General features: G+C 41.6%; 1 protein-coding gene across 1 annotated transcript in view; it reads right to left on the reverse strand.

Moving 5' to 3' along the window:
* The window catches only part of LOC147895207 (uncharacterized), a 115,630-nt gene that overhangs the window by 24,807 nt on the left and 74,937 nt on the right, over positions 1-15,886 (reverse strand). Inside the window, exons 9-17 of the mRNA XM_087383564.1 lie at positions 13,651-13,767; positions 13,087-13,192; positions 12,872-12,940; positions 6,077-6,130; positions 5,931-5,988; positions 5,723-5,799; positions 5,459-5,529; positions 5,182-5,242; positions 4,995-5,054 (exon numbers count right to left, since the gene is read on the reverse strand). Of these exons, the coding sequence (XP_087239690.1) occupies positions 4,995-5,054; positions 5,182-5,242; positions 5,459-5,529; positions 5,723-5,799; positions 5,931-5,988; positions 6,077-6,130; positions 12,872-12,940; positions 13,087-13,192; positions 13,651-13,767 (673 nt within the window). The remainder of the gene's footprint in view (positions 1-4,994; positions 5,055-5,181; positions 5,243-5,458; positions 5,530-5,722; positions 5,800-5,930; positions 5,989-6,076; positions 6,131-12,871; positions 12,941-13,086; positions 13,193-13,650; positions 13,768-15,886) is intronic.

The following is a 15,886-nucleotide window of genomic DNA, read 5'->3' on the forward strand; positions in this document are numbered from 1 at the left end:
AACAGTCGTTGGACTGTTTTTTTGCTCAAAAAACAGGTTTCTGGTGATGAAATGAGGCACTGGACTGAGCTGGAGTAAAACGTCAGGTAGGAGCAATGGAAGAGCACGAGGGAAGGCAGGTAGGAGCAAGAGAACCTGCTCTAATACCACTGTTGGGTGCAGGAAGCAATGGAACGGGAGTGGAGTGCGGGAAGCAAACAACAAGCTGGAGCAAAATGTAGTACTGCTCAAATGGATAATAAGAAAATACAAAGGGTGGCCTATATGGCCCCCAAGTCAACCATATAGTTGACCAGAGAAGTCAACTCATAGAGTTGACCTGACTTGCAAGGCTCATACCAAGGCTAAGTGCTAGCAAGACTTCCCTGAGAGATAATGAGGAACTCCTAGATTGTGAGTTGGCGGATGACCCTGTTGTTTTTTGGACCCTGTTGTTTTTTGGATGCCACTCCTCAAAATCTCATTTCTTTCAAGGCAGCCTTGGATTTGTTTTGGCACTGTAAGTGGTCTGCTCATTAATTGGAACAAATCCAATGGCTTTTGGATTATTGACGAGGAGGTTGATTTTGGATTTGCTGGATTCAAAGGGGTGTTACCATCAGATATTTAGGAAGCCAAGTTGGTATGGGTATCTCTTCTTCACCTCAATTACTCCAGTGTTGGAGAGCATTAGGAGAAAACTCTATAATTGGAGTTCATCCAAATTGGATCTGGCCTCCAAGATGGTAATTGTTAACCAAATTTTACTGACCATAGCGTGGCATGTTTGCTTGTGTGGGTGCATTTCTCGGATTGCATTAGTCAGCCCAAGAGGCCTGTAAGGAACTTTTTGTAGAGTGGGCTAGATGGCACCGCAGACACGAGAGCCAAAGTGGCTTAGGAAGTCTTAATATCATGACCCAGACTTGTAGTGTAGGGCCTTACTTTGCAAGTTTGTGGTAAGAAAACTTATGCATAGGCAAGAGCCTTGGAAAGACTTCTTTATTTGATGTATACAGTCATGTACTCCTTCCTCCTCAGATGGAGACTGGGTAGACAGCACCGGGTGGATTTTTCCTTCAGCCCACCTCAGATGTCCTTCCTCTCCTCTTATGGCTGCTATTCTAAAAGCTTGGATTCAGAAATACTTTTTTGAGAGTTCTCCCAACTGCTTTCAAAGAGATTAATAGGAAGCTTGTCTTGTGGAATGATAGGATACTTGACGAGCATGGCAGACCACTTGGCCAGTCCCATTATATGCAACAGTCTAGATGGGAGAGAGGCCCTATCTCCTCTAAAGGATCCCAAAAAGCTTTCAAAATGCTTCTAAAGGATCATAAACAGCAAATGATAAGCATCTCAAAGGAAGTGCATGGAGGATTCAGTAATCGATGCAGCCTAATCCGAGAATTGGGTAGATACAGATGACAGGCTGGTTGTTTGTTCTACTTGGATGGGGGCTTTCTCAAGGATAGGCATTCCACTTCAGGTCATAGCCTTTCAAGGAGCACACCAGGATGCCGTTGTCTTTAATGTTCAGTCAGATGGCAGGTTGTGTAAACCTTCATATGACATTCTCTTGGGCATTCCTTTCAGCCTGTCACAATCATAGGATATGTGGAGCACGGAAAGGATTCAGAGTGGCACCCAGATCTGAACCCATGTCTTACTCTCTTGGGTTCTTGGAGGATTTGGCTATATGGAGGGGTCCCCATTAAGTTTTTACAGTGGGATCCCGGAGAGTGAAATGGATTGATGCAGGACACCAAGAGAAGAGTCTCCCCTTCTTTTGTTATAATTTCTGCTGACTTGCCGAGAGTCTTTCGCAGGAGACTTTGGAATCCCTTGAAAAATCACTCTATTCTTTTGCCTATCTAATCACGGAGGGATTGCAGTGCACCTATGGAGGCCCACGTTCGGGCCAGATTCCACTTATCCTTGCCGCCACCGTAGGTTTTCTAAGGAGTCGATTCATCGTTGCTTATGGGACTGCAGATAGGCAAGGGTTTTTTTCCCCCCCCACCAAGGCTAGGGTTATTTGGAAGGGGATTGCTAGTGTACCTTTGCTCCTTCCCGTTTCTATATGACCTGGGGTTCAGTGGCTTGGCTTGGCTAGCGCGGATATATGAGAGCCAGATGCACAGAGGGGATTGGATGGATCTTAGTTCCCTCCCTCTCACAGCATGGCCAGTATTTGGACTAACACCATACATACCATGCAAGGTTCCTCCCGGGCAGCTGCTGCTAGGCGGGATATTTTTCTTAGGGAATGGAGGTGCTCTCCTTTCTTCTCCGAGTCTATAGTAGGACCGAGGTGGCACTTTCAGCCTCTTCCTTGGTCTCTTTCGAGTTTGTACTGAGGTTTCTTTCCAATTTGTACTGAGGTTTTCTATTGACCCATTCTGGGTGGCTTTTTTATTCATGCCATGCATGATATATTCTGCTCCGAGCTAGCACTTGTAGGTTTTTTTCCATACTTAATAGTTGGATCAATGTAAATTGTCAATTAGTTTCCTCACCTATTCAATGGAGTTTTATTTGTTCAATGATGGTATGGATGATAACGCAGCATCATTGGATGGTCTCTATTATGAGGAAGGAAAAGATTTGAGATGGAGCATGCAATTTTTTGAAGATTAAAATAGGACATGTGGTTTTCAATGATAAAGATAAGGTATACTACAATTTCAAAGGACTTAAGAATATGCCAATGAGCCAAGATTTGTCCCTTCAAACATGGATGATTTCAATGGATGCAAGTATAGAAGTGATATCTTATCAGGAGTGGATGAGTTCATTGGTATCGAGAAAGATAAAGAATTCAAAAGCAATGCCTTATCTGGAGCGGATGAATTCAAGCATTTTGAGATAGGCAAAGACACCAAAAGTATTCTCCCTCTTATTCGAAAGACATTCAAACTTTAGAAGGCATCGGAATTTTAAATTTTCATTCTCCTTCACATTCCAAAGACATTCAAAATGTTCTCTATAGTTCCTACTATGAAATCGAGTAGCATGGCTGCTAGCATGCCGATCGTGGAAATTGTGCACATTCCAACTCACTAGTGTCCTACTCATGGAGAAGACGAGGGATGGCAAACAAGGCCCTGGCAACTACTGCAAGCCTACATGGCCACTTCTAAGCAAGTGGACGTTGAAGGCTTAGAGGGAGAGTAATCCAAATCCATGTGATTTTGTGCACGAGGCATCATTGGTGCCAAATCCACCTTGAGAGTCCAAGGTATATCTAAATGAACTGAACATGCCCAAACTGATCCTCTAAAAACACAACACATAGTGCAATTTCAATCTCATGACAATCACTCACAAGATTGAAAATCATAAACTCCATCATGCATAGTAGGGACTAGCTACTATGACATCCCCATCGGCATTGTAAACATCCAATGGTGGGTGTAACCATAGTATAAATATATGTCTCATACATACAAATCCACACACCCACGCATACTTGAGCATCCAAGATATCAAGAAAGAGATTGAGACTCCCACTTTGACCGCATAATGGTTCAAAGGCCAATGTATCACTTGGCTAAGCTTCTCGCTCCTCTATAAACAAATCATTGACATTGCACATCGACAACCATGCCTATTTCTAGGGAAGCAATTTGGAAGGTGGCACTTTGACCATGTGCTAGTAGCTAAAGTTCCTAACCCATCTAGTCCCAGATACTCCTCCAACATCTCCTACATTTTGACCTTCAACATAAGGCGAAGAGAACTCGGATTCACTGCTCCATCTTGTGGCCACACAATTGAATCCCTAGAATGGCCCACTGCTCCAATGGTGCTCCTTTTTGGCCCACTGCTCCAATGGTGCTCCTTTTTAGGAATTGCAAAATCAAAACCAAGATCTCAAAGGTGAGGGGGTACTCCTCCAGTACCACTGGGTAGCTCCACAGTCCTATGCGCAAAAACTTTGGTGGGAGTGGCTCGCCTAGGCAGGTCTTGCACCGTATAAAATGAAAGAGAGGGGTTGAATTTGGGGACGATGCCAGGCCAGGACCTAGAGAAAGAAAGAAAGCTTGTTAAGGTCTTCAAAAGACAGAAGCATCAATGAGACTGAAAAAAACCAAATACAATAAAAGCTAAGAGGTGGTACCTCTAAAGCAGGTGTTCAAACTCAAGGCGGGTGTCTAAGCTGAGAGTATCAATAGAGAAATACACGGCTGTCTCTACAAAAAAGTGCACATATGACTGTCCATATGAGAGGCAAAAAAGAGGGGCAAATGGGCCAATAAGTGAACCATCCATCAAAGTGCCAAAACTTCTATATGTTGTTTGATGGAGAGTCCAATGAGGCATAGGTTGGGCTCTAGGGAAGGGTGAGGGGGCAATGAAGGGGCCTAAAACTATGGGGTGGGCTCAGGGGGGATGGAGGCGAGGGGATGATGAGACCTGTAAGGAAATTAAGTGACGAGGGTGATAACAACCGATAAGGAGGAGTGAGAAAATGGAGAAGTTAGCTTGTTTGGAGGAGGGCAGCGGAAGCTGTCAGAAGGGTGGAAGAGAAATGGGTCAGCAGGAGGGGCGGAGGCAAGAGGGATCCCTAGGCTTGGCCTTGAAGTTGTCTGAACTTGTGCCAAAGGAGCCACCCTATGTCTTGTGGCACCATATCTGGTGGAAGATCGAAAAACTCCTTTGTCTCAAGAGAAACCAAGCGTTCTAACTGCTCCCTTTGTGGGGAGGCCTCTGATTATGGTCCCATCCTGATCTGTTGCCTCTAGCAGGCCGTTTTCATCAACGCTCACAATATCCTCCATCTGTGTTCCCCTATTACTCAAGCACTACAATCCGAAGTAGCAGAGATGCATCTTAAGTGGAAATAAAACGTCATGTAGGCATAAACACAAACACTGTAGCAGGAATCCCTGTTACTAAAAAAGTACTACAATCTGTACTAGCAGAGATCCAACTAAAATGGAAATAAAATGTCATGTAGGCACAAACGCAAACAATGTAGCACGAAACAGCAAGGGAAATGCAGACTGCACCTTTAGGTGGCATACTCTTTGAGCTTGACGATGCAACTCTCTAACCTTATCTCTTTCAACCTTAAATTTTTCACAATAAAAAACAGTCAGGGTTTTGATTAGCATGGGCATGTATATCCCCTTAACAGCATTGGCATTTCCATTTTACAGAATAAAGGTGCAAATTCAACCACATTAAAAATTGCACCTGTAGTGCATCTATTTCAGAGCGTATTTTCTCGCATTCTTCAATTGAGTGTGAGTCAAACCTGGTTGACCACAAAAATACATCAAAGTCTTGACTACAAAAACAATGGCTTGCATCTACCTATTTCCCAGACAAACAAGTGGAACAAAGGGCCAAGACAGGTGTGCCATAATACATTACTAAATTCTTCCACTAGAAGAGAAGTCCCCAAAAAAATCTTTTGCATATGAATGTGACCGAAAAACCTAAGATCAAGTAGATCAAACACGTGATATACCTTAGAGCCCAATCCAACTGTTGTATCTTGTCATCAAGTCTCTCACGCTGCCATCTTAGCAACCTGAATTCCTGCACAGCTACGTAGATGATGCAAACAATGAGTCCATTAATCTCTAAGATGCATGTCTCTTCACTTTCTATACTTTCATGTAAGCAATAATTTTAGTAATGCCAAAAACCATAATAATCTCTGAAAATGAAACAAATGAAAGGAATTCCAAAGCTATATTGTTACCCACCATCAATAATAACTGCTTGTTACCTTTCTTATACCCACTGTCTGATAAAATAATTCCAACTCCTTTTCAAGTTCTGGCACTACAAGCATGGTCCTCCAACCTGCTCAGCACAGTGTACATTGGTCCAGTTTACTGAGGAACAAAGTATATCAACAGCATTATTTCTTCCTCTGCAGCTATCCAGAACTTGTGCTATTTAAGAAAAATCCCCTCATAGAGGCAAACAAGTACCCAGTTCTTTCTTGCTCCGTAGAATATCACCATAGATATGGTCCCCTACATACAGTACCTGCAAGGTAAAACAGAAATATGTCAATAGACTGATATCGCTTGACACAAGAAACTAAGCTTTCATATCATAGATATACAGGGGTTACCTGAGCGCCTGCTTCAACTGCTAGTAACTGGTGTAGATGTCCCACATTTCCTCCCTATCAAAAGTTTTAGGGTGATCAGCCACTATTCTGTAGTATAGTATTAAAATCATTTACTCTGAGCACCAAAACGGTGGAAGTAAAAAACTATTAAAGTTCCTGTCTGTTCAAGAATTATGACTTGATTAGTAACCTCTCAAAACTTCCCAAGGGGTAACACCTTTATAGTGTGTATATCCTTTCGAAGACCCTTTTCTTTTCCTATCATTCGATCTCATCTTCCCTTTTTCAACTTAGGACACTTATCTCGAAGTGAAAGGAACAACATTTCTCTTGCTTAACCTTCTTGTAATCTGAGGACTTTTAGAAGCGGGGTGGTCCCTTAGGTTTCTTAACTTGATCAAAATTTTGGTAAGGTCCTTTACGTTTCTAGGAGCCTTGAAATGCAGAGCCACTAGTCACACTAGGTGACTTATGTCCATTAGATGCACGGTTACCTTTGTCGACACCGTTGTCATATAGCCAAGCAAACTTAACTGCCTCATCAAGCATTTTAGGCTCATTCTGCTTGACCTAATTTTTATAGTCCAAATCAAGCCCACTGATAAATCTGTGTAACTTTTGAAAGTCATCAATTTCTAAAATTTTAGGGCGAATTCTCTATTAAGTGATGTACTAGGTTAGCGGTTGTTGATTTTTCATCTTATACTAATTGTACGCATCCCAATTTCTATCCAAGGCATTGAGATTGCCAATATGTTCGGCCACCATGGCCCCCCACTATTACAAAATCCACGGGGCTCTACTTGGGTTATGGCTTCTAAGCGCATGGGAGGATGCAAAATGAGCATGGGCCCCTAAGGCGGGGGCCTTTAGTGTGTAGGCAATAGAGTAGGGGTCTTCATCATGGGTTCTTTGATAGGAAAGTGGAGAGAGAGGGGCCTTTGGCATGTAGGCAATAGAGTAGAGGTCTTTCCCATGCCATATTATGACAGGTGAGTGGAGAAACAATGGGGGCACCATTGAGGGAGAGAAGGAGGGAGAAGACTCAGAGTTTTCCCTCCAATGCATGCCAAGGTGGGGGGTGCGTCTACCATATGGTTGCCTCTTGAAAATGGAGAATAGGAATATTTAAAATGCCCCCCGGTTTGAGGCATATGCGTTATTCATAATTGGATTTATGATGTACCCATAGCTGTGATAATCTGATGATTTTCCCAAAATGTGTCAAAAATTTTGTAAAAACATATGATTGGTGACAGAGATACTCTAAAAGCACAGAGGACTTAAAACTGATGAAAAACAAAAGACCCTTTTGTCCAAAACATCGTGACGGCAAGGTGATTTTACCAAAGGCTACCATGGGTATTGACAAAAGCAGAGGAGGCCTGGGTGAAGAGTGTTATCAAACCCCAACCGGGTACATGCATAACTTAAAGGGTGCCTTTACTTCAAAAGGAAAACTTAGTGTTCTAAAGTCGCATGATTGCCACAAAATGATACAGGTAACCTTATTTCCATGCACTTGCAGATTTGGAAACAAGAATGCAGCTGACGAGAGAAGAACAAAAATAAATACAAGTGCATGGAGCATCTCGTCCCTTATTATATAAAGCCATAACTATTTCTAATGCTAACATAATATAGCCATCATTACATCAGTTTGAGACTGAGAGTCTTTAGACTTAGATTTGATTCCCTGATTAAGTGCTTTCCCTTCTCTGTGAATAACTCATTTGCCCTCCTTCCGGGTTTGTTTACTTTGGCGAGTTATGTGGTTCTTTGTTTAAGTTCTTTCAAAGTGAGCTCCTCTAATATCCAAATCTTCATGCCTTTATCTGTTGAGTTTGCTTTAGAATCTATATCTTTGCTGTCTCTATTTTTCCAACGGACCAGAGCACGTGACCCCTTCTCCTCGTAATCTTATTCAATGTTGGGTGAAACAACCCCTAAGCTAGGGATCCAGGATCTCCTTTATCTCCGTTCTCACCTACAAGTATAAAGAACAACGTCAGAATAGAAACATACGGGGCACGTGGCATCAGCTCAAATGTCACTACCCAACCAAAGATCCCTTAGGATCACCCCCGCGCTAGAGGTTAGGCAGCCTCCAACTATAGTCCACGCGTCCCATACCACGCAGCCCCATCTGCACACATATGTCATTAGGGAGACACAGGCCTAGACAGGCTCTCAACCTAGCTAGGTATTCTCAAGAGGCCCCACTCCCGAGAATGCCCTAAGTGAGCAATGGCTCTCACTAGATGCAGGGTGTCTTAGGAGTCTCAAGCCTAGGGCTCCCCTTAGTGTACCAAAGGTACCATGGGTCCTAACTGTGCTCTATCTTGAGCACTTCTTATGCTTTCCCTTGCTAATTGTAAGTGTTGCAATACTCAGCAACAGATCTCACCTTGACAATCTATAAGCCAACTACCCAAGGGGCTATAGGCTTATATCCATACATAAACATGAATGGACTATTTCAGGTTGCTGAATGCTTAGCACTATTGTAAGCGAATTCCAGCAAAGCCAAAGTTTGATTAACCCGCTTAGTCTGTCCATCTAATTTTGCATGATCAACAGAGCTCATGCTGAGCTGAATATCCAACTTCTTGAATACAGCCCGCCAAAAATGCCCAATAAACTTAGCATCTCTGTCATTGACTATTTCAGCTGGTAAGCCATAAAGACTAAACAGCTTCTCGACAAACTAGTGAGCAAGCTGACTGGCTGTAATAGTCTCTCTTGTAGGTATGAATCTAGCCAATTGGGTCAGTCGGTCAACCATTACCCAAATTGCATCAGGCCCACAAGAGGTTTGTGGTAAACCTATCAAAAAATCTATGCAAATACTTTGTCATTTGTTGTTATTAGCTTTATTGACTTAGCATTGTTGACAATTTTGAACATACTGTTTGACATCAACTTAAGCTTAGGCCCAAAGAAAGTTCTTTTGACTAGATCCAAAGTTCCTTGTACCTTGAGATGTCCGGCACTAGGACTGTCATCATGACATTCAAACAAGATACGACGCCTCGTATCTCTTACATTGGGTACATAGACCTTACCCTTTTGGAAAAGCTAACCATTCCGAATGGAGTACTCTCGTAGTTCACCTCCAAGAGGGGCATTCCCAGCTTGTACTTTATCCTAGACATTTTGGAAGAATTCATCTTTGGGATAAACTCCTGTGAGTGAGTCATACAAGTCTGAATGGATCTCTGTGAAGTAAATTTGATTCACAGTACCAATTTTACTCATGGTGGTTCCTGCAGCAGCTCTAACCAATGAGCTAAGATCAAAGATGTTGCAGAAATACTTCAGAGAAGAGTTATCCACATAGACCACAAAAGTAGAGCCATATAAATAATGTCTCTACTTTTTCAGCACGTGAATAACAGCATACAGCTCTTTGTCATGCATTGGCCACCTATATGGCTTGGTTAGCTTTTTACTCTCAAAAGCTACCGGTCTACCAACCTGGAACAAAGCTGCAACATAGTCACTAGCATGTGTTTCAACCACGAATGGCTCACTTGGATTGACTATCTGTAATAGAGGATCTGAAGTGACAACATGTTTTAATTGCTTGAGACATGCCTTATGTTCCTCTGTCCACACAATTGGTCTATACTTAACGTATTTTCCCGTCTCCACCCCTTTAGACAAATCTAGCAAGGGTAATGCTATCTTAGCATAATTCCAGATCTGAATTTGGAAGAAGTTTACAAATCCCAGAAAAGATTTGACCTCGGTAATCATTCTCAATATGGTCCACTCACACACCTTCCTGACTTTCTCATAGTCAATATGGTCCACTCACATACCTTCCTAACTTTCTCAAAGTCAATATGGATACCATTTAACAAAATGGCATGCCCAAGGTTATGTGAGTTCCTATTTCAAGGACTCAAATTTGCTCTCCTTAGCATAGAGTTTCTCTTTTCTGAGTATAGACAGCACTATCTGCAAATGGCGTCCATGCTCAAGAGAGCCTTCCCATAAATCAAAATGTCATCGAGAAAGACCACACCAAACTTTCTCACATATGAATGAAATAAATCGTCCATCGTCTACTGAAAGGTTGCTAGAGAATTAGCGAGTCCAAATGGCTTTACCAAGAACCAATAATGTTCAAATCTCGAACAAAATGTGATCATGAAAACATCTTTTTCAAATATTTGTATCTGATGATAGCCCATTCCCGAATCTATCTTAGTGCTGAAGAGCCGATCGATGAGATCGTCCATCCCAGGTAATGGATATTTGTGCTTAATCGCTAATCGATTAAGATTCTTGTAGTCTGCGCATAGACACACACCCAAGTCTTTCTTCTTCACTAGTAGCACTGATGCACTCATGATGACTTGCTAGGTCTCACTTGACCTAGCCGGAGAGTATTCTTTTTGCCACACAATTTCATCCTCCTCGGTCAAATTTGTCCTGTAGGGCTGCCTAAACATAGCTGCGCACCAGGCACAAGATCGATCCGATGGTGAATATGGCACATACACGAGGTAGACCCATTGGTAGTTCCTTTGGAAACACGTCTTGGTAATTAGACAGAATCTCACATATTAGTTGAGTCTTGGGTGGTTCCTCACTCCAAAAGCTCTGACTAATTATGCTTACTACCTCAGTAGCTAAGGAAAAAGATTCAGCGGAGTGATTTACATCATAAATATACCGAGAAATGGGTATCCCATCCACACACTACTCACCCAGCATGGGCAGCCAAATCCATGTCTGAAGTATTATTATGAGTACAACGGCTTACTGCAATCTTGTCCTATTTGCTGTTTTTTGGGACAGCAAACTTATCATTAACATTATCACAAACTGAGACATGCTTCATAGGTGTGTCTGGCAGAAAATGAACTTAAATTATTATCAAAACACAATTCAGGGTTTTCTACACAACAGAAAGCATCACAGTCTCCAAATTGCCAATAACTGAAATGTTCCAAAGAAGAACAAAAACACTGATTGCTAGACTCATGTAAAATTAAATCAAGTTGAGAGGCAATCTTGACCATAGGTCCACAACGATCCCCATGAAGAGTAAACCAATTTCCATTAACTTGAAATTTTATTACATGATTTCTATACCCAATATTTACAGAAAGGTTCTTCGCAAAGAACCACTCCATGCCAATCAAAAGGTCTACACAATCTAATCTCATGACATGGAACGATCAATCTTTCAAGTAATCCTTCAACTCTTTCCCTCGTAAATACATCTCAACAAGGGTCAGGCGGATATCATTTGGATAATCAATGCTGGGGAAGTGAGCTTCCCACCTATTTAACCAGGAGCGCACATACTTTGGAGTCCTTCAAGAGAAAAGCAGGGCATAATACAGTGCTTCTTATGAGCTTCCCGAGTTTGTTGCAAAAGTATCAGCTATTACTGAGTACTTTCCATTTGATTGAACAATCCCTAAAGAACATTCGCATCGATCTGAACCACCGGCACCCCTAAGCTAGGGATCCAAAATCTCCTATATCTCCATTCTAACCTCCAAGCATAGACCAACATCAGAATACAAACCAAGGGACAAATTGGCATTGTCTAGTGCATCACCACCAAACCGAGTACCTTGTTGGGGTGTTCCAAAACTTCTTTGAAGAAGCTTCCTAGCTTTTTGGCTGGCTGCTCAAACATAATTTTTAGTTTGTCTGTACTGCTCCCATATCCTTCTCTGCTGTGTGTAGGCTCTACATCTTAGGAGTACATGCTGTTCATTTTCTACCTTCCCCATGAGGTAGATTTTGCATGTTCTTTCTTCTCTGGGTATCCTGGGTCTTGCCCACCTGCCCCTCTCCACTTCTAGATCATGTGAACTTGTTCTAGTTGTGCAGATTAGATGCCTTTTAAGCATTGATATGTCTTTCCCATTGTGTTTTTGCATTTCCTAGCTGTCCATTGGATTAACTTCCTGTCTACAAAACTTCATTCTTGTCCCTGGATCAGCAACTGGGCATCATGTGGGGGTAGACATTCCAGGCTGGGGAAGATGGACAGCCATGCACAACTACTGATTTAGATTGCCCTGTTTGTCTGGTCTTGGTTAGGGACTGTGGCTGTGATAGCATTCATCTAGCTTGGAATCCCATGCATCAAGTGACCTCAAGTCGATTTTTCCCGTTTCTGAGACAGCAGTATGTCAAAGCATCATAACTGCACTTGTATAAAAAACAATATGGATCTAGATCTACATGTTCAGGTATCCACTTGTTTCTTATGTGCTTGTGAAAGGTGGATTGGCTTCTGTCCTTTTGCTCAGCCAATGATGCTAAGATCTGAAGCTTCTTGTTCATATAAATTCACAGGGCTCAAAATGCTAAATTGCTCCATTGAACAAATTTTTTATAAGATCAATGGCATATATCTTATCTATGAATAATATAACTTGCTATGTATAAGTAGCAAGCTAAGATGAGTGTTAGATGACACTAAAACGCTCCTCAATTCAGAATTGTAAGAGAAAATGCACAGTACCACTCCGCCAATTGTAAGTGCTCCATCATAAAAACCTGTACAGCTAATAAATATCAACTTCTTGACTAGACTACAAAATTACTAAGAAATTGTAGAGTGAAACTTTCATTGTTGAAAACCTTGAATCCATCTTTATCAAATTTATCATCTTTCTCGACCCTATAGCTGAAACCCTGCAATATTCCTAAAATGTTTTGTATATGATATTAAATATTGCTGGAATTTATTGAGTGCTGAAAATATAAGTTCCTGTCAGAATGGCATTTACCTAGGGAGAATGTAGTAGAGATGATCACCTGGAAAACTCTGCAAGCCTGCTTCACCTTTTTCTGCACAGAGGATTGATCCATACTACTGCTCCCTATCTGTGATGGAATTATTTAACTTAGCAACACCGTAAGAAACTATTGAATTCAACTGAAATTATTTTTCTTGGAAAATCCATCTATATGTCCATGATCATGTCATGATCTAGGTAACGTTAAAACGAGCTCCTCTGGAACCAAACTACCTGTACCAAAGGGCTTCCGTTGTCAGTATTTTGAAGCATTCCAGTTTTGATGTCTACTTCATACAAAGGAGCCCGGTTTCCATCAGCAAAGAAACTGGGCTTCGCACTGCAGTAACAAATGTTTTGAAACACATTACTTAGGTCAACAATGAGCAAACAAAGAACTGTGAAACCATTACATCCCATTTACTTTAACGCTGATCATGTTACAACGGGGAGTTCAGATAGTCCTAGCATATGAACTAGTCTTTATGAAATGTCCTCTACTTTTTAAGTTCATCACAATCAAACATGGACGATTTCAACTCTCAAACCTATGTCTTACTTGAGATGTATATGACTGGTGTGTTGCCAAATTGATTCTCAAAAAACTAGAGAGCAGGTAAAGACAAGCAAACAAGTTTGAAATCAATGGAGTCACACAAAAGATGTCACAAGGTATATCCAAAGCATTATTTTCAGTCCTCAAATAATATCCAAGCTTCCCTTCAACCTCCTGTCAAAATACACATGTCAAGTACAAAATATAAACTGAAGAAGTTCAATGTTACGGAATGGAGAGACCTGCCAGTCAGGACGACATCAAAGAACTGCAGCCATTCATCATCACGAGGTGTACCACCGTCAGTCCCACACTTTCCGCACAGATAATTCATCACCACATGTGTGTAGTCCCACAGACTGTAGAATAACGGCTTCATTAGGAACAATATACCAACAAGGACATTGATCATACATACTCTATCCTTAACCATTCTGCCTTAAATGAGCTCATTTTCACTTTCGACCCTTCATGAGTAATCAGGGAAAAACTTCTAAAGGACTCTAAATTTATCTTGCTTCAAAAGAACATAGTTTGCAGTAGATTTCAGCATAAATTACAGAATACCACCATTCAAGACTTACATATCCTAGCGCATATAAATGAATCTCTTAAAACACGCTATAAAAAGACTACAGTAATATCATTCATCACAATTTCAATATAGATATCTGACACGTCCCAGCACTCCTGAAACCTCTGATATGCAAGCAAACACAAGAACACACACAACGTGAGGAAACTGAGTAGGCTGCTCACCACCCAACCATGACATCTACGGGATGTGATCCCGAATCAGGAGATGTCCCCTCCGAGCCACGAGCTGAGCTACTGGCACGAACTCCCATCCAGATCCTAACCAGCCTGGTGTCCCATACCACCAGGTGGCGCTGTGAAGCCTAGGATCTGTTGCTGGGCCTTGGGCTACGCTATGATGCAGGCGCGCGTCCGCGACTCTCAATCCAAGATCAAACCTAGCACCTGGGAATGAAACTTGCTCCCATCGGCTCTCTAAGAACTAAACCTCTGGGCCCCTTTTATAGACTCGGGCCCCAAGCGCCAAAAATAGCGAAGACCTCTAACTCGTTCGTACCCTTGCCACTCAACCCGAGAATCAAGCCTGCCTAGCTCTAAGCCTCCCCAGGCTACCTAAGCTAGTCTTGTGTACCCAGTACACGTCGGATACCAATCTGTGCACATGACAATATTCCCATCCCAGGGATAGCTTCGACACACTTTATCAAATTCCTAAATTCTTTATCCCAAAGCATGGACCCACCAATCACTTGGCATAAAGTATTCAATGAATATTGAGCAAAATCATTGACTATTAGATTTTAAAGGTCTTTGTACTGAGTTTTTGTTGGCACTCCACAAGTGAAGGCTAGACTCAACCGTGATAAAGGCTAGCACTAGAGGAGAACGCTAATCAAAAAGTAGTCCACATTCTCTTCATTCAAGCTACAACTTCTTGTGAAGACTATATAACTTTATTTTAGTTTCTTCCAAATGAGCTTCTAAGCAAAAAAATGCTTAGACAATCTAGCCGATAGGGCAACACACCACTTAAGATAGAGAGAATTTATCACAATATCAATAAGCCGCGACACGGACGAAATCCTGTAGCGAATATAACCATTCAACATAGAACACAAAAGACATAGACTTTGAACACTATGACCCCTATAGGAATCCCTCAACTACCTCAAGAATGGATTGTTTCAAAGTCTCAAAATGTGCTCTAGAATGTTAAAAAAATTACATTTAAAAATACCAAAAGTAGAAACTTCAAGTTTAATACCATGATCCATATACCATCCATAATTTTAAGTGATGTGAACACAATCAGAATACCATGTCATTAATCATCTATGTGAAAAGCTACAAGATAAAAAATATCACCACCCTCATCTTTGGAGTCACTAGGTGAAACGATCCCATCAACCTTGGCACTCTCAATTACCACCTAGCCGTTCTCTACTTCATTTCCTTTTAGGATGTAAAGCTCTAATGTCTCTAGAGAGATCTAGATGCCACATGTTCCCTTTTTAAGGCTCAACTTTGATGTGTGTTTTCTACCTATCCTTGGGATACACGTTAATCCATTTGCCCCTAGGCACATTTCACAATCAGTTGCACCAAGGACTTTGGCCTTAGATCTATCTAGTCCATGCGATCACCCTCACTGATAACTTTTGGCATTATGACCTTTCGACCGTATACTTAAAGTGCAATACAAAGTACATAAAAATGTTGGTTCTCTAAAGGATAGTGCCGACTGATCCTTACAAGGTCATGCTATCTCCACCACTGGACCATAGCATTCCTTCCCTCTTGAGGCATCAACGTCCTCAATGATGAAATATGGGAATGCTCTCCACATTTGGTACACAAATCCTTGAGTCACTTCTAATAGAGGTAGACCACGTCGTGCATCTTTTGATTGCATACTTGCATTGTTTCTCAATCCAAGATTCT

Source organism: Dipteris shenzhenensis, chromosome 13 (assembly GCF_047967505.1).
Source record: "Dipteris shenzhenensis isolate YYH24624 ecotype China chromosome 13, Dip_SZ_1.0, whole genome shotgun sequence".
NCBI classification, from domain to species: Eukaryota; Viridiplantae; Streptophyta; class Polypodiopsida; order Gleicheniales; family Dipteridaceae; genus Dipteris; species Dipteris shenzhenensis.